We start from the raw sequence: 20,495 nt of genomic DNA on the forward strand, positions 1-20,495 counted from the left end.
GCCTGGGCAGGTGAGGAGGCAGAGGCCCAGAAAGGGCCAAGGAGAGACTTTGCCAAGCTACCCAGCAAGCCCTGGGCGGAAACAGATTCAGGACTGGAACTCAGGTTTCTGGGCTCCCGGCTTTGTGTAGAGAAGAACCCAAGGGCCAGGCAAGTCTCCTAGAGCATGAGCCTGGCTTTGAAATCCTAGCCCAGGTGCTTCCCAAACTAATCCTGCCACAAGGGAAAATGCTGAGGGCCTGGTCTGTCCCTGGGGAGGCCCTAAGTGTTGTCTGGGACACTGGAAGTTTCTAGGGGCCAAGGCACACTCATGGTGGGGAAGCAGACCCCTAGCGAGGGCATGGCAGCTGACCCCAGCTGAAGACAGAACCAGGTGGCTCTGTGAATTTGAGCAAGCGCCTTGACCTCCCTGAGCCTGTTTCCCCATCTAGAAATTGGGGATAATGATGGCTGCCCTGTCCACTTCTCAGGGTTAGGGTGAAGCTTAGCAGAGATAACATTAACTCCCACTAGTAAGCTTGTGCCACGGGCCGGGTGCAGTGCCCAACACTTTCCCTGCATCGTTTCATTCAACCTTGACCACTGTGCTGAAAAGTGGGCATAGCATCCTGCCAGATTTGGAAACAGGGCTCACTGAGATCAAGACACTGCCTTTAAGTTCTCACAGATAAGTGAAGAGTGGTGCTGGGATTTGAACCTTGATCTGACCCAGACTTCCCCCTTCCACTGAAAGCCCTTTGTCAGTATGATTATTATCAGATTAGCATGGCACGGAGGCCAGCTCATAATCAGTTTATTAAATTCCCTTCATTCTAGACCGTACTGTAGAATGTAAGTCTTCTCTTTGGGCCCCAGGCAAGGGTTCAAGGGCTGAGTTGAGACCGGGTTCGGCAAACTGAGACCTGCCACCTGTTTTTATAAATAAAGTTTGGTTGAAACACAGCCACACCCTTTCATTTACACTTCGTCTAGGGCTGCTTTTGCAGCAGCTGACTGGGGGAGTCGAGACAGAGATGGAAAGGCCCCGCAAAGTCGGAAATACTATCTGGCCCTTTGCAGAAAAAGTTTGCTGACCCCTGATTTGAAACATTCAAGGAAATATTCTGGATGCGGCTCTGGCTTTTGGCTCAAGTCCACGGGAGCAATGAGGGGAGCTCCTTGCCGGGCTCCCTCTGTAAGCACTGGCCAGTTACATCAGGAATACCAGCTTGTCAAAGGAGCCCTGGAGAGGCCTCCCATTTGGAGGTTCCAGAGTAAGGCTGGCTGAGTCTGCAGCCCCTTCTAGGGCTGGGAGCAGAAGATAGTAAGTCTTCTCTGCTATTCCCTTTCACCGTTAGCTGGCCTGAGCTCACTCTGGTCAGAAAGAAACTGTGGATTGAGAAATTTCAGCCGAGTAACCTTTAGGCCTGAAAAAGAAAGTTATACAAGCACTTCCGAACGGCTGCTTGGGCCAGGCCCCATAGTTCCCTCCGTCGTGGAGGAGCCCAGCCCCAGTTGGTACCAAGTCAACCAGGGCTTGTGGGAGAGTCTGAAACGTTAGGCTTCGGAGGGCTAGGGCTCGTTTTATACCACACCTGGGGGCCTGAGAAGCCATGTGTCTGGGCCTGGGTCTCTTTGCCTCCCTCATCTCTGTCATTTCGGAGGCTGCCTACTTTCCACTGTTGTTTTTCGAGTTCTCTGTCCCCCACCCCCAGCCTTCAACCTCTTGCTCTAGGACTTATGGGCCAGAAACAATTAAGTGAACCCCTTTTTCTTTTTACCTCTGTGTTTGCAAAAACCACCCCCTACTCTGATCCTACTGTATTTATTTGGTTAAGATATCGCCAAAGGGTGGCAACCCGTATGTCCTGCCTTCTTTTGGTCTGATGTCTAATTATCTAATTATCTTTCCCTCATTCTCTGCCCCAGGGTCAGACTCGCAGTCACCCACTAGCCTCCAGTTGGTTACATACACCTGGAGGACGCAGGTGGCCGCTCCCCTTCCTGCCCCTACCTCCACTGCCCGCCAGCCTCCTGCCAACTTAACCAAATGTGATCGGGCTGTGGGGGCCGGTGTTAGCGATCCCACCAGTCCACACCATGCCATCCATTTCTTCTGCACTTACTGAGAATACCGAACACGCTTTGTACTTAAGTCTTCCCTCTAAGTAGGGGAACGTTCAAAGGACCAGAGAAAGGATTTGCATTCTAGAATTTGAAGTCCAGATTCTAGATTCACTTACTAGCTTCACTTCTCTGAGCCCCTTGTCTCATTTCTCACTGGTAAAATGGGGCTCGGGGATTGTGTCACCTAGTCGTTAGAATGACAAAAGGAGTTATTTTTATAAGGAGTTCTGAAAGCTGCACACTTCTGGGTGGGTATTAAGTTCCCCGGCCCTGCCACCACCCCTTTCTCCTTGGTTTCATGTAAAATTAGAGCTTTGGGGGTGATTAGGGAGGTAACAGACCAATCAGCATAAAGCCAGCCCACCTAAACCTCTTTGCCTAACCAGTTACTCTGACGACCAGTTTGCCTAAAAGTCAAAGTAGTAATTTTGAAAGAAGGCATTTTGTACCAATTTTCTTAAGAGGCACTTCCAGCATAATGTCGTATTTTTAAATCACTGTGTCGCAATCGGCAGCATTTTGTCAATGATGAGATTATTTTGTATGCTTGTGCGTGGCTTTTTCTATTTTGTCTCCTACTGAGCAGTTTCATGGCTTTTTAGCAAGTTTGTCTGCAGACCCTTTCTTAAAATTATGTATTTCTAGCACCAAATACCCATCAAATCTGTAGAATATCCCACAAGATTTATTGAACGCGCCTTTTTGATCACTCCTGTCTCCTTCTCGCTGGGTTGTACTCTGCACTGTGTCTGTCTGTGTGCACCTGATGAGTTGATTAACCAAATTAGTGTATACCCATGCTCCTTTCTGTTCTGCAAGATATTGGCGTTTCGACAGCAAGCGTGAAGAAGTGAGACAGATGGGGCAGAATTGTATTGAACTCCTTGCATTTTATTTTTCAGCCTTTCTCATTCATCAAGCAGCTCTATTTTGTGGAACATAAAACGATACATACAAAGTCATTACCAAGTGTACTTATTGCAGGAAACATAACCATTTTCAGGAAAGGCAAACTGGCTAAAAAGTCCTGAAAGTGTTCAGAAGTAGATAAAATTAGAAGACACCCACCAAGGATATAAAACAAATTTGAGTAGGAATCCCACCTTTAACCAGAATGTCCTTAAATCAATTGCTTTGTAAAAAGCTTTAAATGACACCGAAGGGGGGAAAAAAAGGACACCCAAACAGATGCCAAAACACTTAAAAGCGGACTGAATGTTATGTGAACCGGTCATTAAGCACAGAGGTTCCTTTTGCGAGTTTGCGGCAAATTGGTTCAAGGCCATTTGACCTGGAATTGATTTGGGATGCAGGCACTTACCTCCGTGCAAGTGCAATATGTGGGCACAGGGACAACCATGGACCTCAGGGGACAGGAATGCCCCTCCTGAACATGACCTCCAAGAATAAGGGTGAATTGTCAGCTTTTAACTCTTTATTATAAAGACATATTTACACAGAACAATTTTTACAAACACAGTGAACACAATTATGGGAAAGGGACAATTTCTTAATGAAAAGGGCTTTAATATCTTTGTATAAATTAGTATAAGAATCATACACAACCATTTTAAATAAGACAAGCCCCCAGCCCCCCACTGCTCTCTTCTGCCCTGTGCCTCTGGACTTGACCAGCTTTCTCCCCCTACCCCACGGGGCTGGCTGGGCAGCTGATGAGGCAGGAGATGCAGAGAGGAGGAGGGGAAAGAAGGCCCGATCCCTGATGGGGGCATCAGTGGCAGAAGGGGCTTCCTGGACCCTGGCCAGCCCCCACTCCCAGCCCGAAGGGGGTGGGGGAAGCGGGTGCCCAGCCCGGCTCCTCAGGGTGGGCCTTAAAGCAGCAGTGGAAGTGAGGGGGGAGAGGCGGTTAGGCAATGTCGGGGTTACTGTGGGACTCGGAGGGCCCTGACTCCCCCTGTCCCCACACATACATAGGTGGGCCATCAGGCTCTTGTCTCCCCTTTCCTCCCTCCTGGGAGGCCTCTGGGAAGGAAGCCTGCTCAGACCTGTACTTCCTCCCATCTTTCCTTCCTTCCTTCCTTCTCTCCTTCCTTCCCTCCCTTCCTTCTTCTCCCCCTTGCCGCTCCCCTAAGGAAAGGCCACTGGGAAAGAAGGTCCAGTCCACATGAAGGGAAGGCTACCGAGGCCAATTACTTAAGGCTACCTTCTGGCTCCCGAAAACCAGTGTTGGGGTTCGAGCAAGAGCCTCAGAACCTGAGCTGCCTCTGCGAGAACACCTGGGCCCTGGAAGTGCTGCAGGAATGGGGGCCGCTGGCCAGGGACGGGCCCTTTCAGCCCAGGTCGGGGCAGGGGGGCGGGATGGACCAGCAGGGCCAAGCCAGGGAGGGGGGAGCAGCTGGGCCCCCACACAACCGCGGGGCACTTCACAGCCTGCCTGCGCCTCCCTTCCCCGCCACCCCCAGCCCCAACCGTGCGTGGGCAAGGCACTTAGTGTGTTTTGAAAAGATATCATCAAGAGGGAAGAGGACATCATCAAGTGGGAGTGGGGAGACCTGGGTCCTCATTCTGGCTCTGCAGTGACCCCGAATAGGTCCACTGTCCCTCTCCAAGCCTGGTTTTGCAGGAGTTTGCCTAAGGAGGCGGAGCTAAGTGATCGCCAAGATTCCTTTTGGCTCTGACATTCTGTGATTCTTGGCAAAAAAAAAAAAACCCACTCCTCCTGCTTGGCTTTTGCTCCTGGGAGGGTACAGAGCCATCTCCTGAGCGAGAGCTTAACTAGCGGGCAAGGGAGGGAGGGAGCGAGTTGGGGGTGAGGTGGGGGGCAGTGTTAGGAGACACAGAGAGGAGACGAAGTACTTCATGGCCCCTCTCCTTCGCCTCTTTGGTAAGCCAAACACGGCAGGAGGAAAAGCCTACAGCAGCTATTCCTCTTCTCCAGTGCTTTCCCTCTCCCCTCACCAGAGGACCGAGCCCCGTTCCGATACCCCGCAAGGCGCCTGGTCTGCATCCCAATCGATGCCCCAGCCCGTCTAACCAGGGCCTCCTTGCCGGGTGAAGGGTCCACGTAACTTGAAAGCCTGGGACCTGCCGGAGCCCACTGAAGAAGGGAGTGTTTCCCCTCCAGCCCCCAGGGCACCAGTGAGGTGAGGAAGGAAGGGCTGGGCGAAGCTTGGGCTGTTGGACTGGGGGTGGGGGAAGACGACTAGAGGAAGGGGAAGGCCAGGGAGAAGTCCAGCCTTCCAGTGTTGGGTCTCTGAAGTCAGTCCAGGGATGGGCCAGGAGGAGGGGCTGAATGGATCCATGGGAGAGAAAGGGAATCATCCGAACTAGGGGCAGGATCATGTCATTCGGGGAAGCCGGTGGGTGAGAAGAGCCGGGACCGTCAGCAGCAAGGACAGGTGCGAGAAGAGAGGCGAATGGAAGTGAGGGCTCCAGAGAAGCAGACCAATCTATGGAGTAGCCAGAGTCGCAGGGGGTGGGCACTCAGGGGCCCCCTCAGTCCTAGAGAAAAAAATGACCAGCGAGAAGTCACGGACATGTCTTAGGTCAAAGGAACCAGCCGGGAAAGCAAAGGAGACAGCCTTCGTTCCCCTCTCCCCACAACCCTGAACCTAAAGCCCAAGGTCCCTGAGTTGGTGCCACCTTGTCCAGGCTACAGGGGCGAGACAGCAGGCCAGGCCTCAGGGGCAAGCTTAGGCCTTGCTTTCTCTGCTACTGCCTTGGATTTTTCTTTCTTTCTCATGGCTCTGGGCAACCTCTTCCTCGTCTCTGCCTGCTGCCCCCCAAGGCTCTCTGCCTCCCTCCCCTTCTCTGGTGAAGATCCACCCTGCACACCGGTAGGATACCCTGAGGCATCCCTCTCCAGCTCAGCAAGGCCCCTCCGGGACTTCTAGAACTCTCCAACTGGGCCAGCCTGCCCAACCCCGGGCAGCAGAGTGGAGAGGGGCTGACACCCCACTCCTGGGGAGTCAGGAGATTGGCTCCAGGTGTCAAGCCCCTCTCTGGGCCTTGGCTCCATGTCTGTAAAATGAAGGGGTAAGATGGGTGCTCTGTAAGCACCTACGTTGCGTGCGGGGCCGGAAGGGCTCGGTGCAGGTGTCTGGCCAGCAAGAAGCAGCAGGGTCCCCCAGCTTCCAGGCTGTCCCTCCCCAGCTCCTTCCGCTGCCCACTGACCAGAGGCTCAAGTACCTGCTTCAGAAAGGCATGGGGCCCTTGTGCGAGAGGCGCGGCCGCTGGCGGCGGAATTTCCTCCGACCGCCCTGCCAGGGCCCCGGTCCATTCCTCGATCCTCTGGGCTGCACCAGGTGGCGGACATTGCCCTCCTCCAGCCCCTTGCCATCGGAAGGCTGCAGCAGGGGCCCTGCAGGAAGAGGAAAGCCTGTTAGCCAGGAGGGCTGATGCGGATGGGCAGGGGGCTGCAGACTCGTGGTAGGGGGCCAAGTCTTCAAGAGGTAGTATTCATCAAAGCTTCTCTTTGGTTTTATCTTCCATCTTGGTGAAGAGTTTGCAATTTTTACACTGGCCTGGGCCAAAACCTACTCACATCTTGCAATTTATGGAGCTGACTTTAGGTCCTTTTGGCAGTTCTACCATGTTTCTGGCAGGCGCAAACATGTTCCCCGTTTAGAACATCGGGGGGGGGTACAGTGTGGGGCATACGTCTGTACTTGGTCAGGGCACAGCAAGCGATAACTCCCCATTGCACCCTTGCAACGGATACACTGAAAACAGTTCACACATACAAGGAAATGAATCCCCGTACCACCATGTACCCAGCACCCGGATTCAACCGTTATCCAGGTGGAGTCCCATAGCCTTTAGTTATCCCTTTTCTTTTTTTCTTTGTGGAAGTATTTTACAGCAAATCCAGAACACCGTGTCATTGGACTCGGACATCCTTCAGTACGCAGGTGACCCACTTTTGAGTACTTGAGATCTCATACCTCACGTGATCTCCCAGGGGGTGTGGCTGTGCTGGGGGGTTGTAGAGACTCTGTGCGCCTTAAGCTGGGCTCTATCCAGCCTGTGACCTCATTTAGAGGCTAGTAAATATTATCTGGATGAATGAGTGAACCAATGAGTGAATGGGCACTTGAGGCGGCAAGTCTGTGCATCAGGAGGGGTGCGGGCTGCTGTAGTCGGCACCTCCCCACCGAATGCCCTACCTCCTTTCATCCCCACATCACAGCCCGAGCCTGTGTCTGATGTAAATTCCTCCCACTTACATCCCAGTTGGCTTCTCCTCGGCTCTCTGGGGCTCTGCTCTACATCTGCCCACACCTGGCGTAGAGCAGGAGCCTCCTGATGCCAGGCCAAGCCCTGACAATGGAACCTAAGTGGTGCTGGGTGTTCTGGGGTGCAGTGAGGGAGAAGGCACCTGGGCTGGCTCTCACCAAGGCTGCAGCACAGCCAGGGGAGGGGAGCTTGCACTCCAGAAACAAGCCCCGCCTCTGGAAGCAGGCAGAACAGGGAGACGAGACGGTGCTGGGCAGAAGGCGGACTGCAGGGCACTTGAGCCATGCCCAGTCCGGGGCTGGGCTGGGCTGCAGAAATACGGCTTCTGAGGTCAGCGATCACAAATCCCAGTCTCTCTCCTCCCACACCACTGGATTTGCCTTCAGTTATATCCCTGCCCCTGAAGCTCCATTTCCATCCATCCAGGCATCCCCACAACTAGCTCAGAGTTTCCATATCACCACCCGTTGGCTGCTAGCCCCCCAGTCATACCCCTGGCTGATCTTCCTTTCCCTCCTCCTGCCTCCAGCACCCCCATGCTCTGGGTCCTCTGTTGGCTCCTTGGCTCTAGTGATTCTTCCTCCTGTTGCACACAATTTCCAGGCATTTCTCCTCCTCTTGGGCCAAAAGCAGGCGAGGTTTGTTCTTCAGGCCCTCCCCACCCAGGCTCCCGGGGCCTGCTGCTCTCTCAAGACATGCAAGCCCTGGGGCGCCTGGGTGGCTCAGTCGTTAGGCGTCTGCCTTCGGCTCAGGTTGTAATCCCGGGGTCCTGGGATCGAGCCCCGCATCAGGCTTCCTGCTCAGCGGGGGAGTCTGCTTCTCCCTCTCTCACTCTCCCTGCTTGTGTTCCCTCTCTCACTGTGTCTCTCTCTCTGTCAAATAAATAAATAAAATCTTAAAAAAAAAAAAAAGACACACAAGCCCACAGCGCATATGCGCACACTCTAGTCCTCCACCCGCCTTCCCCGAGAAAAGTCCCAGGCCGGGCAGGACCCCACTGTTGACCAGCCACATTTCTGTGCTTCTGGTTGGGGTGGGTTAATGTGTCAGCTCCTCCCCCAGTGAGAATTAAAACCCATCATCTAATGAGAATGAAAACACAAATTATATTCACACTTTGGGGCCGTGGGGCAGGAAGCCACTTCTGTCTGTCATAAAGCCATTTGCAAAAGGGCTGGGCCAGGGAAGGAGAGAGGAGGGAAGGACCTTCACTAAGCCCCCACCTCCACCCCTGACCTCAGCTGCTGCAGCTTCTGCCCTGTGTTTCGGGGTCCTCTCAAGGCTCTCCCTGACCACTGAGGGGGGCAGGAATGATGCTGATGAGGCGTCCATATGAGAGGCGCACTCGGGGCTCGGGGCGGGAAGGACTGTGCTGAGGGTGTGGCCAGGCACAGGGAAGGACCCTTCTGGGGCCTTGATCCTGCGAGGTCTTGTTCTCCAGTCCGTGCCCTCCACTACTGGGGGTGGAGTGGGAGGGGGCCGATGGCACAGGTTACAGCCCCAGCGGTAGAGTGGGCATGGAGAAGAGAGACATGGTACCCAGCTGGCGAGGGCATCACCTCCACATATTCAGCACCCAGGACTGTGAGTGTTGGTGGCAGTAAGGGAGGGAGGACTAGGGGTGAAAGGCCCTAAGTAGGGGGAGGCCGAGAACCGGGATGGGGAACGGGGATGGTAGCTCAGACTCCAGCCAGGGAGACATCTCGACTCCAAGCAGGCAGAGAAGAACTGCCTTGAGCCGACTGAGCACTCAGCCAGGCCCTAGAGAACGGCCACCCAGGAGCCCTGGCACACTGCATCCCGTTGGGTGGGGGGTGCACTGTCTTCTTTGCAGCCAGAAGTCTGCAGCTCCTCCCACACCCTGATGCCATCACCCTCCTGGCTCCTCAGACTTTGGATTCTGAGTCCGGCTCACCCTAAGATAAGCTGACACCTGAAACCCGGGCTTTATGCCGTCCAGTTTAGAGGCTGTTGATGCGCATCACTGCAGAGGTCCTGGCTGTACAAAAGAATTCCCCTTTCAGAAACGGGGGCCGTCCTCAGTGCACTTAAATATTTTCTTCTAATTCATTCGCTACTTAAAGGAGGCTGGGGGCAATCCCCACAAAGAATCTGAAGCCTAGAGGGACTGGAGCCCCTGCTCTCTGAAGCGCCGTCGGAATGAAGCCTCAGCGTCTCTACGCTGAGAACGGCAGTCAGGGGTGAACAGGGTTTGACTTTTGTGCGGCCCGAGCTCCAACCCTGCCGGTGCATAAAGAGGTGTGTGTGACTTTTCAGGAACATGCCAACCTCACCAGGAGTGACGCGTCTGCCTCTCGCCTTGCCATCCAGTCTATCTTGTGACTGCTTTAAAAGCCCAGCTCCGGTGGGGCCCCCCGCTGGCTATGACCCCTCCCGGTATTGCAGGTCTCTCCCCGCTGAGGCACCCGTCCTTGGTCCGCTCAGCCCTCCACCCCAGCACCCCGAGCTACCTTCCCGGGCCAGCCTTGCTGCCCTTGCACACGTCACGCTCTGGCAGCCTAGCCCTCCACTTCACTTGCATTAGTCTTTTGCCAGAGAGAGGCCGGACTCAGGTTACAAGAGCGCTTAGCACTTAGGGACTGGGGATGGAGTAGAGGTACCCGCTCCCTGAGAGGGTGACATACAGTAGGCTGGCCTCACGCTGTCACTGTAACTGCAGGCTCTGAGCTAGGGCCGAGGAGGGGGAGGAGGAGGAGGGGAGAGGTGCTCAGACAAGACCAAGAGGCACTCAGGCCTGGCCCAGCAGCTCTCAGACTCAGAAGAGCAAGGTCAGGAAGCAGTGGAGGAGTTCGTGTGTGTTCGGTGAACGGGGGGAGGGGCACGGACATTCCAAGTCAGGACAGAGTGTATTGTGGAGGAAGCAAGGTTTTCAGGCCTGGGAAATTTTTTTTAATGATTTATTTATTTGAGAGAGAGAGAGAGGAGGAGCGGGAGGGGCAGAGGGAGAGGGAGAGAGAATCTCAAGCAGACTTCCCTCTGAGCGCAGAGCCTGATTGGTGGGGGGTGGGGGGGAGCTCAATCTCGTGACCCTGAGATCACGACGTGAGCAGAAACCAAGAGTTGGCCACAAAGCCGACTGTGCCACCCAAGCACCCCTGGGCCTGGGACTTTGACTGGAGACTCTGGCTGGGGAGAGCATGCCCAGAGTCTGGGCCAAGGGCAAGGCGGTTCTGGGGGCCCTGTTTCTGACCCAGGATAGGAGGCAGGAGAAGCAGGACATGAGTACCTGGACCCTTGGCTGGTGGCCACCTACACGGAAGTGGCCCTCCTTGGCTCCTAAAGATGTCATGGGGGTGGAGAAAGCAGTGAGAGCCTAGTGTCCAGTGCTAGGCTTAAGCAAAATGTGAGGGCAACAAATTTACCCAAATAAGGGCACAAAGGTAGATGGCCTAATGAAGAAGGGCAGATTAAAGCAAGAGGTGACAGGGTCTGCACCAAACACCGTGTTCCCTCCCCTTGAAACTAGCTGTCCCCTTTCCCAGCTGGACCCCTAAAGGGTCCTAGTGCTGGTCAGTTGCCCAAGGGTCTCCCCATAGCCTCTGGGGGAGCACCAAGTATGCAGATCAGGAAGCCCCAGTTTCCTCCAGGACACCCTCTCTGTACCCACTCTTTCTCCCCCGACGGTACCACTTTGGACCGTTTGCCAGTGGTGGCGTCCTGTGAGTGTCCTGTCTTGCCAACTGCACCGGATGGTAGGTGCCTGCAGGACAGGCCCATGAGGTGTCCTTCACCCCTGTCTTTTGCTCTCTGTTTGCCTGCCTGACAGGAGTTTCTGAGGAAAAGCCTGCTCCCTTCTTACCAGGGAAGAGGCTCACGCCGCCCTTGGGCCCTGAGGAAGAAGACCCCTGGACAGCTAGCTGAAGGCAGGGGGTGCCAGAGCTAACTGATGCACCCTCCTGAGAAGCCAGGCAGAGCTCCCAGGGCGAGGGCAGTGGCAAAAGGCAAGAGCAGAGAGAGAAGGCAGCCTCCAAAGAGAGAGAGGTGGAGCCCCGCCGGGCCCCTCAGGGGCTCCTGGGCTGCAGGCCCCCCTCCTACTCTGGAGGGTCTGGAACTAAGTAGGGCCCCATGCCCTTCATCCAGGAAACCTGCTGCCCTGCCCTCTCCTTCCCTCTGCTCCCACCTTTCTGCGTCTCCAGCCCTGGCACTGGCATTCGTCCACCTGGTCTTGGCCTTGCCCTTCTGTGGTGCCAGGCAGGCAGCAGTGACAGCCAGATCACAGGACTGTGGCAGCTGGAGGCAGGAGCTGACAGCCCCAGGAGACACTGACGCACGGGGGACAGGCAGCCTGGGCTGAGGCTGCCAGGGCATCGGCGGGGACCGGGTCTGGGGAGGGCAAGGGAGCACTGGTGCCAAATATGCCAGGTGGGGGGTGTGGTGCAGGTGGGGCAGAAAGGGGTCCCCCTCCCAGAATTGCATGGAGGTGTCCAGTCAGGCGCATGTTTCCCGGTTTGGTGCCTGGAGACAGCCTGTGGCTGGGGCTCATGAGTAAAGGCCGGAGCCAGGATATCGAAGAACGAGGCCCGGGGAGGGGGGGCGCGGGGGGCGCGGGGGGCGCGGAGTGCGTGGGGCGGGCCTCCTGTGCGGGAGCAGGAGAGCAGACCAGATTGGAGCTTGGGGAAGAGAAGACCAGCCTGGCCCGGGCAAGGCTGCCTCCGCTCACACGCAGGCTGAACCGAGCAACAGCCGGGCTCCACGCCGCCGCCCCCGCCGCGCGCTCCTGCCTATGCAACAAGTGTCACGTCTGCATCTTGGCACATCATCCCGAGTGGCCCGCGCCCCGGCACCCGCGCGCGGCCCCTAACGTCCAGGGGCCGGAAAACCTTCAACTCGGGAGGCCAGGCCACCAGGCTCAGGTCAGGCTCCCTCCACTGATCCACGGGGAGCGGGACATGCTCCCCCCACCCGCCACACACATCCCCTCCACCACGTGGGGTACAGGGCGCGGGACCCTGGACGCACGCCCGCGGCCCTGAGCTCCTCGGACTTCGAGGGGCCGCCGGGAGGGGCAGGGCGCCGGGCGGGTGACGCCCGAGACCGAGGCGAGCCCCCTTCCCGGAGGAGGCGGTGGCCCCGGGCCGGCCGGGTCCCTGGCCCAAGGCGCCCTGTCAGTCAGTCGGCGGCCCGGCGCGGCCGGCGCGTGGCTGCTCCCGCTCGGCTGGCGCCCGGGTCCCGGGAGGCGGAGAGCGCGCGAGCTGGGGGCGGAGGGAAGGGAGCGCGTCGGCTGCGGTCCAGGAGGGCGGCGAGGGGCGCGCGGGCGAGCGGCGGGGCACGCACTCACCTCCACACGCCGCAGTCAGGGAGAGCCAGAGCAGCAGGAGCGCCTGCACGCAGCGCCGCAGATCCATGCTGCTCCTCGGCCGCGCCGCAGCGGCCCCGGGGCCGGGGGGCGGGGGAGGCCGGGCGCCCCGAGGCGGGGAAAGGCGCGAGCCGCGGACCGTGCGTGCGTGCGGGCGCGGAGCTCGCGTGGCTCCCTGGCTGCGCCGCGCCGGCTGGCCGCCTGCCGCGCTCGCTCGCCGCCTCCTCCCCGGCAGCCTCCCTCTCCTGCCGCGGGGCAGCGCCGCCAAGCTGGCCTCCGCGGGCGGCTCCGGGGACGGCGGCGAGCTCTCTCCAGGAGGCTGGCTGCTGGGCCGAGGCTCCGAGTGCCCGTGGCCCGGGCTGCCAGCGAGAATGCTCCCCGCTCACTCCAGGGGCTGCATTTTGTAGCTTGTGGCTTGGCCGCGAGCCCACTTGGTCATGTGGTCATCGGGAGGGCTGGAGTGGGGGGGGCAGGAAGAGGGAGAGGGAGCGAGCCTCCCGCACCGCCCCCCTCCCGGCACGCATTCTGCAGCCCCAGCCAGGGCGCGAGAGGGAACCTCGAGGTGGCCCCACAACAAAGGCGGCACGGCCGCTCCGACAACCCACAACCGCTCCCAGGACAATGCCCGCCTGGCCGGGGGCCAGAGAGTTTGGGAGACCTGAAGGATTTCAAACACAGGAAGCATTTGGGGCGGTGGAGGGGCACACTTAACCCTTTCTCACCTCGCTTTCTTAACGGCTGTCAAGGAACCTGGGCGCCCCACTCATCCCCTCCGCCTCTGACCTGCTCCTTCCCGCTGCCACTCCCCAGCCAAGACCCACCCCCCCACTAGCCCTTCTTTCTCCTCTGCATCTTCAACTGGGTTTGTATTGGGGCGTGACTGTCTAGGTTTGTGCCCAAGACAGCTTAATTGTCCGGGGGGCGAGTCCCCAGGAGGCACCCTCTACCTGGAATGCCCACCCCCCCATCCTGCCTCCCAGTTCTTCATTCTTGCAATAGCACCTCGAATTCCATCTCATTCAGAAGACTTGCCGGGGTAACAGTAATCCAGGAAGGGCTGCCCCCCCTACGGGGGGGGGCGCTCCTCCTCGCCTTTGGGACAAGCAGCAACTTCTAGGGTGTTCCCTTTCTTGTTCCCCATCATCATGAGGGGGACAGTTTACCCAACTCTGAACAGTCTAGGCTGGATTCATTTTGCCCCTACTTGGGATTCCCCTTTGTAAGTGGGTCCTGAAGTTTTTTTGCCTTCCCAAGCTAGACTGTCAGCTCTTACAGGCTGGGAGCTCCTAAGGCAAGGGACTGCCTCTTTCACCGGGCTGGGAACCCCCTAAGGCAGGACCTTGTCTTCTCATTCTTCTGCATCTTTCCAAAGTCCCCAGTATCGGACTCTGCACATAGGTGGCACTCAACACATGTCAAAAGACTACTTCGAAAGGTGTTTCCACATTTCAACTAGCCAGGCAGATTCTTGAAGTGCAGGTCCAGCTTTACACACAAAAATACATTGGACAGTGTGTATGTGTGCCACAAACGATGTGAGAGGCCCTGGTATATTTGAAATGTTTTTGAAATGTGGAAACAATCCAGTATATACACAATTTATTTATTGTCAGTCTCCCCCCCACAAAACTGTCAGCTCCACAAGAAAGGGAGCTCTGCTTCATTCACAGCTGTAGCCCCAGACTAGAACGCTGACTGGAACAGGGTTGGTGCTCAGTACATAATTTTGAATATATAAATGAACTTTCAAAAATATCTCTATTGCCTCAATCAAGGCAGTGGGAAGGGAGTAAAATAAGAGTTCCTGTTACTTGTCTCTGGCCCCGTTAGCCACAGTCCAGTAGGTAAAAGGCAGACATGTGAAGCAGAGCACCTCTCATCATCCATAATGCGTTGGCCGTGAGCAGTGGGCATTTATAATACGACATCATTTCCCCTGGTGCCGCCCCCTGGAAAGGGTCCTCCAATCAGGAGGAAAAACACCTGGCCTCTGGTCTCCACCCTTCTGTGCTGTAGGACCTTGCTAGTGTCACCTACTTACTGGATTTCATGAGGATGATCATTTCTAACCTCCCCTCTTCAGGGTTGTTATGTGGTTAAATGAGATAACGTACCTGAAGGCACTGTACAAATGGGGAATAAACCCTTGTAGGATCGTTTTTAGGAACCGTGACCCTCCAGCCCCTGATTGATCAAGCCTGTGCAAACCCAAAAGCGGTTTGCCCCCAACACTAGGTTAATAGAAGCATTTATATTTGATCGCACCTTTACCAGGGTGTGTATGAGCTATTTGCTAAGCGGTTAGAGCTGCGCTTTCCTATACGGTAGATATGAATAACATTTAAAATAAATTGAAAAAGTCATTTCCTCCGTGGCACTGGCCTCATTTCAATTGCTTAGTAGCAACTCGTGGCCAGTGGCTACTGAACTGGACAGCACAGAATAGAAGCTTCCAATCATGGCAGAAAGTGCTATCAGACGGTGCCGGGTTAAAGCACCTCATTCATTCTTCCTTTTTCTGTAATCCTTTTCCCCACTTTACCTAATCTTCAAAATGTGCAAGGGAAAAAAAATACGAAAGCAAACCAATAGTGTTTAAGGCAAGCAGCATTCAGTAAATAGAAGGCATGCATTTAAAAGCAAGATTTAAAGAGCTGAACACATGGGAGAATCATGTCTTAATCTAACCCTTCTCACCATTTAACCAAACTGCATCTATTTTTCCAGTCCCGGATCCAAGATCTCATCTTCCTCCTTTCTCAGGCCACTCTCACCCGCCGAGACTGTGCCCTTTTCGTAACAGCTGTGGCTGTGCCTTTCATTGGCAGTCGCTCCTGCAATGAGTTGGGAGCACTTTTGTATTTGTGTGCCCTGCTTTGCGGGGCTGTGAAGAGGGTCCACCACCAGCACACGCCTTCTGGAATTGAGGCACATGAGGCAAGGAATGCAACTCCGATTGCTCACCCTGAAACCCCCACGGGCTCCCATATATCTTAATGTCATACTCAAAGGATGGGTTTTCGTATCTGTCTCCACTCACCGGACTTTAAGGTCACGGGAATGATTGTACCTAAGACAGTGCCTAGCACACAGCTGGTACTTGGAAACTGCTGGTCAAAGACATAAACTGTTGGCATAACTCTGTGCTGCCTTTGTTCATTTGTTCAGGAAGATGAGACTATTGAGTTAATATCAGCAAATAAATGTTTTAAGGTGTTTCTTCAGGGGTGAGGGGAGGTATGTGAAACCAGCCCCACTCCCCTGCCCCTAAGCAGCAAATAGCTGTGACGTGCTTTGTTGCACGTGAGGATTGGGTCAGGGCCAAGATTCAGTTTCCAATCAAAGTCAGGGGCAATCCTGGGGGCAGGGGTAGGCTCAGTGTATTACTGGGCACAGAGATGAGATAACTGACCTATGCAAAGCCATTCTGTGACTTGTCACCTTCATCACTGCTGTGCACAAGCTGGTCAGCATTGCTTAGTGTCCTATGTCGTCACCACCACCACCATCGGTTGCTGCCGTTCCGTTGCCTCATCCAGATCTCTGTCCTCTGGGTTTGAGCGAGCACTGTGCTCTATTAGAAAGAACTCAGCTTTTGGAATGTCAAATAACTGAATTCAAATTCCGCCTCCCCAATCTCATTTGTTAACTGTGTAACCTTGGGAAAGTTATTTAACCTCTCTGAGACTCCGTTTCTTCAGCTGTTAAATGAGGGTAGTAATAGTACCTACCTTATTATGCTTGCGAGATTAAATGAGATAATGCAAGTGAAGAACTTAGCAGCATGGTCCCCTGTCCACAGTAGTTGCTCCTTCAATGTTAGTTTTCTCTTCTTCCCGACATGCCCCTCCCACTTAGGGCTCTGGCCTCTGGCCTCTTGAAACTGATCAAGAAGGAAAGGCTCTGTCTTTGCTCTGCTCCATCCACACCTGTCTTTTTAGTAGCCATCACAGCTGCTCACTGTCTTATTCCCCCAAAGCACCAATCTCTGCTGAAGCCAATCTGATGAATGCACTTGACTCAGGGAGTTAATGTGTGATAGTGGTTTGAGGTTTTGCCTCCTAAGTATGGTATTCATTTTAATGGGGGCCTTCGGGAGAAATGTCCTACCCTAGGGTAATATCAAGCTTAGCCCTTTTTAAAAAAAGATTTTATTTATTTATTTGAGGGAGAGAGAAAGCACGACCTGGGCGGGGGAGTTGCGGAGCAGAGGGAGAGGGAGAAGCAGACTCCCCGCTGAGCAGGGAGTCCGATGCCCCCGATCCCAGGACCCTGATATCATGACCTGAACGAAAGGCAGACACTTAACTGAGCCACCCAGGCGCCCCAAGTTTCACCCTTTTGAGCAAGGGGACACTTTAGTGACTTTTGTTTAGCTGCTCTAAATAGAGCTCATCCTGCTTCAAAGTCAACACAAAAAGGTATTACCTTTGGCAACTTACAACCCAACTTTTAACCTGTAGGTCCAGCCGGTGAAACCAGAGTGCAATCCTGTTGCAGCCCATTTCTCTCTGCCTGTCCCCACAGATGATGATGATGATGATGATAATGATATAGCTAAAATTTATTGACCATGTGCCATGTGTCAAGCACTGTTCTGAATGCTTTACATGTGTTAATTTATTTAAATGAATGAATCACACCTATGAAGTAGCCCTATTCCTTATCATCCCCATTTTACAGATGAGGCATCTGAGGCTTACAGAGGCTAAGTAATTTTCCCAGGCCTGCCTAACCTCAAAGCCCTCACTGAAGGCTCTTCCCTCACTGAGCTTTGAGAAGCAAATTCTCACATCTCTAGCCCCATATATCACTTTATTTGTACTTTTAAAAAAATATATTACAAGTAAAAATGTATTGACCTTGAGAAAGAGTGCTTGTATATTTAATATTGCTTCTAATTTATCACAGGAATTACTTCCCAAAGATGTTAATCACAGCTGGATTGAAAGAGTATTTGGGAGATGTGGCACTGTTGTTTATATAAGTATACCACATTATAAATCTACTGGAGATCCAAAGGGATTTGCCTCTGTGGAATTTGGAACAAAAGAACAAGCAGCAACAGCTATTGAGGTAGGTCTAGAACCTTTGGAAAGAAAGGTTTTCTTAACCTTCCTGAATTGTACTCTCCAAGTGTCCTGTTCTCCTCTTGGAGGCTCACTTTATTTGCACGTATAACACTGAATTCATACTGTCTTGAATCAAGGAAGCAGTGAAGCATAAGGGTTAAGCATATGGGTTCTGGAGTAAGACAGCTCTGTCACTAAGTAGGTAACTTGGGGCAAATTATTTGCTCTTTCTGAGTCTTAGGTTCCTCGTCTGAAAAAAGGGCCAGTGCCTAGCTCCCTGAGTTACTGGAAGGATTAAATAAATCTATAGCTATAAAGTACTTGGTACAGTGCTCAGGTCTCCTGGTAAGGCAAACATTATATAAATGTTATATATTCTCATAGATATTTGTGTCTGTCTTACCAATACTATGAGATAGTAACACTGTGTCTTACTCATTTTTGTGTTCTCACCAGCAGTGCTGGTGTCCAAAGTAAATACTCAATAAATGTTCACTGAGTGCAGAAAGGAACTGTATAGTCATATTAACAATCACTCTGGGTTTCTGATATATATCAAGTCCTGATTTGGATACTTTCATTTGGGCAAAATCATCACGACTTGTCCAGTGGGTTCTTAGACGGATCAATACCAACAGCAGCAATAACAAAAAGATATGAATGTCCCCCACCCCCAATCATGTAGTGGTTGTCAGTACTGGAGTAATGTAAAAAGTGCAGTGGGGAGAAGACATCTGGAGAATGATGAGCCTGGCCAGTAATCAATCAGAGGAATCTCATAACAGAAAAAGCCCCAACCTCCTCATTATGCAGATAGAAGGCCCACAAGGGAATAGTGACTTGCCCAGGGCTACCAGAAAGCTGATGGCTAAGTCAGGATGAGAATCTAGGTCCAACCAACTCCTGTCTCCTGCTTTTCCCTCCAAGCCCTCCCAGCAGAGAGCTCCCACTCACTGGCTGAGCAGAGCCCCAGCTGGCTGTGGAGGCTCTCCGAACTCTGTGGTTCAGCACAGGACCCTCCTTCCACAACCCAGCCCTTCTGGAGCACTCATCATGCTGTGTCTTTTCAATATTGCTCATCCAGTTTGTTCCCTAATTAATTTAGACAAAAGCTAAATTAATGAGCAAAGAAATTCAGTAGCAGCAACAGTAAAAGGTATTTAAGAAGAGCCTCAAAGCTGCCCCTGTCTCTAGAGCTACTTAATGGGAACTTGAAAAACAGCAGAAGAGGTTGGCGGCTACTTGATGCCTCACTAACTAGCTCCATGACAAACAATTTTTGCTTGGTTAAGCACCAGCAGAGAACATGAATGTTCACTGTCTCGTTACTAAGTCTCTGACTTTCGAATCCTATTGGCCAGAGTTGAACTTTCTAACTCTTCTATATCCACGAGAGCAACCAGCACAGTGCTTGCCACAGAGGAGATGCTTAAGACATATTCAGTGATTAACTTACCCATTGTGGGGGTGAGACCATTTTACTCAGAGAGCATGGTGTTAATTATGCAGAACCTAGCCTGGAAGCTACTCTATAAAACAAAAGACCTTCATGAGCTTTTGGAGGAAAAAACCCTGGTTCTTGGGATTTGTTGGACTTTGCTATGATTTCTTCTGCATCCACTTGAGTGATTCTCCTCTCACCTTGGTGTCCAACACCTCCTAATCCTGATCATCAGCGGATCCTAACTCTTCCCATAGGCGGAAAGCTTGTCTCTCACACTTGCCCTTTCCCCAAGGGCACAGAGTCAAATACTATTATAAGTTATCACTTTTGCAAAAGTGAGAGAAGTAGCCATGTTGCCGTGTAACTGCCCTACCTGTGTTTCCATCCCCAGTATTTATCACTGCATCTGAGCCCCACTGCGTGCTAAACCCTTCCACAGAAATGCTTATTCCACTTACAGGTGTCTTCCAACTTCTTTGCAAACTACATACATTCTCCAGGTCTCTTAAGAGACAACAGAAGTTCCCTCACAGACACACCTCATTTGACACAATAATCATGTTCCTGAAAAATATTATGGCAGTGGAATTTAGATAATCAGCCACGTCTTTCAAATGTCTCCAAAGGGATCACTGTTTACTAGTGGAATAGGTCCTAATAGAGATCCTCCAAGAAGGTGAAGAACTACTGCCCTGCTCCTGCAGCTGACCCAGCCCCACAGGGTTGCCCCGTTTTCCTTGTCTCCTGCCCAATTCCCTCTGATCCTTTGGCCTGTCCCAGAGCCACACAGGTCCCTGTTCCTCCTGTTGGTCTTTCAGAGCAATTTCATTTCCTCTGCACATCCTCTATGACGTCTCCCAGGGGCCTCCATCCTTCCTCCCCTCCAGGGTCTATAAATACTCTAGGCTCCCAGGGGAACCATGCAAATTCCTTCCTCAGGCAGTAAGGCCCTTGCGAGTGGTCCTAGGATAGCCACTCCTGAACGAGCGGGTTTATCTCCAGGGCTCAGTGGGCCATCGGACCTGTCTTCCTCTTACTTTGCCAGCTAATCTTATTTGGACTTAAATCAGGTGGGATGGTAACCGATTGCACATCTTGTGTACTGAGCCAGAGCAAAGACAGTTAGGGACTAGGTGCTGAGTCTGTGCTGGTTTGGTTATGGGTTTAGAGCTCTGAAATAATGAGGTTAAAGTCAGAGGGACAATCTGGGTCAACTTTGCTCCACCTCAAATCCCAGTTTGTACCCCTAAAGTGATCAGAGATTGGTACCAATCATCACATGGGTCCTAAACCTAGTCACAGACTGAGATTTTCTTGGCTTCTTTGCCTTTCATACATTTCCTGAACACGTAAAGAGAGGG

General features: G+C 53.3%; 1 protein-coding gene across 1 annotated transcript; it reads right to left on the reverse strand.

Annotated features, from left to right (window-relative positions):
• Window positions 1–2,975: 2,975 nt before the first annotated feature.
• Window positions 2,976–12,990, reverse strand: APLN (apelin). The gene is made up of 3 exons (XM_035008425.1): window positions 12,601–12,990; window positions 6,255–6,426; window positions 2,976–5,567 (listed from the first exon to the last, which is right to left on the reverse strand). The coding sequence occupies exons 1-2, from the start codon at window positions 12,665–12,667 to the stop codon at window positions 6,260–6,262; spliced, it is 234 nt and encodes a 77-aa protein (XP_034864316.1). The 5' UTR covers window positions 12,668–12,990; the 3' UTR covers window positions 2,976–5,567; window positions 6,255–6,259.
• Window positions 12,991–20,495: the final 7,505 nt, after the last annotated feature.

Source organism: Mirounga leonina, unplaced genomic scaffold (assembly GCF_011800145.1).
Source record: "Mirounga leonina isolate KUSES-001 unplaced genomic scaffold, KU_Mleo_1.0 Mir_101664, whole genome shotgun sequence".
NCBI classification, from domain to species: domain Eukaryota; kingdom Metazoa; phylum Chordata; class Mammalia; order Carnivora; family Phocidae; genus Mirounga; species Mirounga leonina.

Coding starts and splice junctions, on each gene's coding strand:
- APLN (XM_035008425.1), bottom strand. CDS start 12,667: ATGGATCTGCGGCGCTGCGTGCAGGCGCTCCTGCTGCTCTGGCTCTCC. Junction 6,427..12,600: donor CCTGACTGCGGCGTGTGGAG/GTGAGTGCGTGC, acceptor CTCTTCCTGCAG/GGCCCCTGCTGCAGCCTTCC.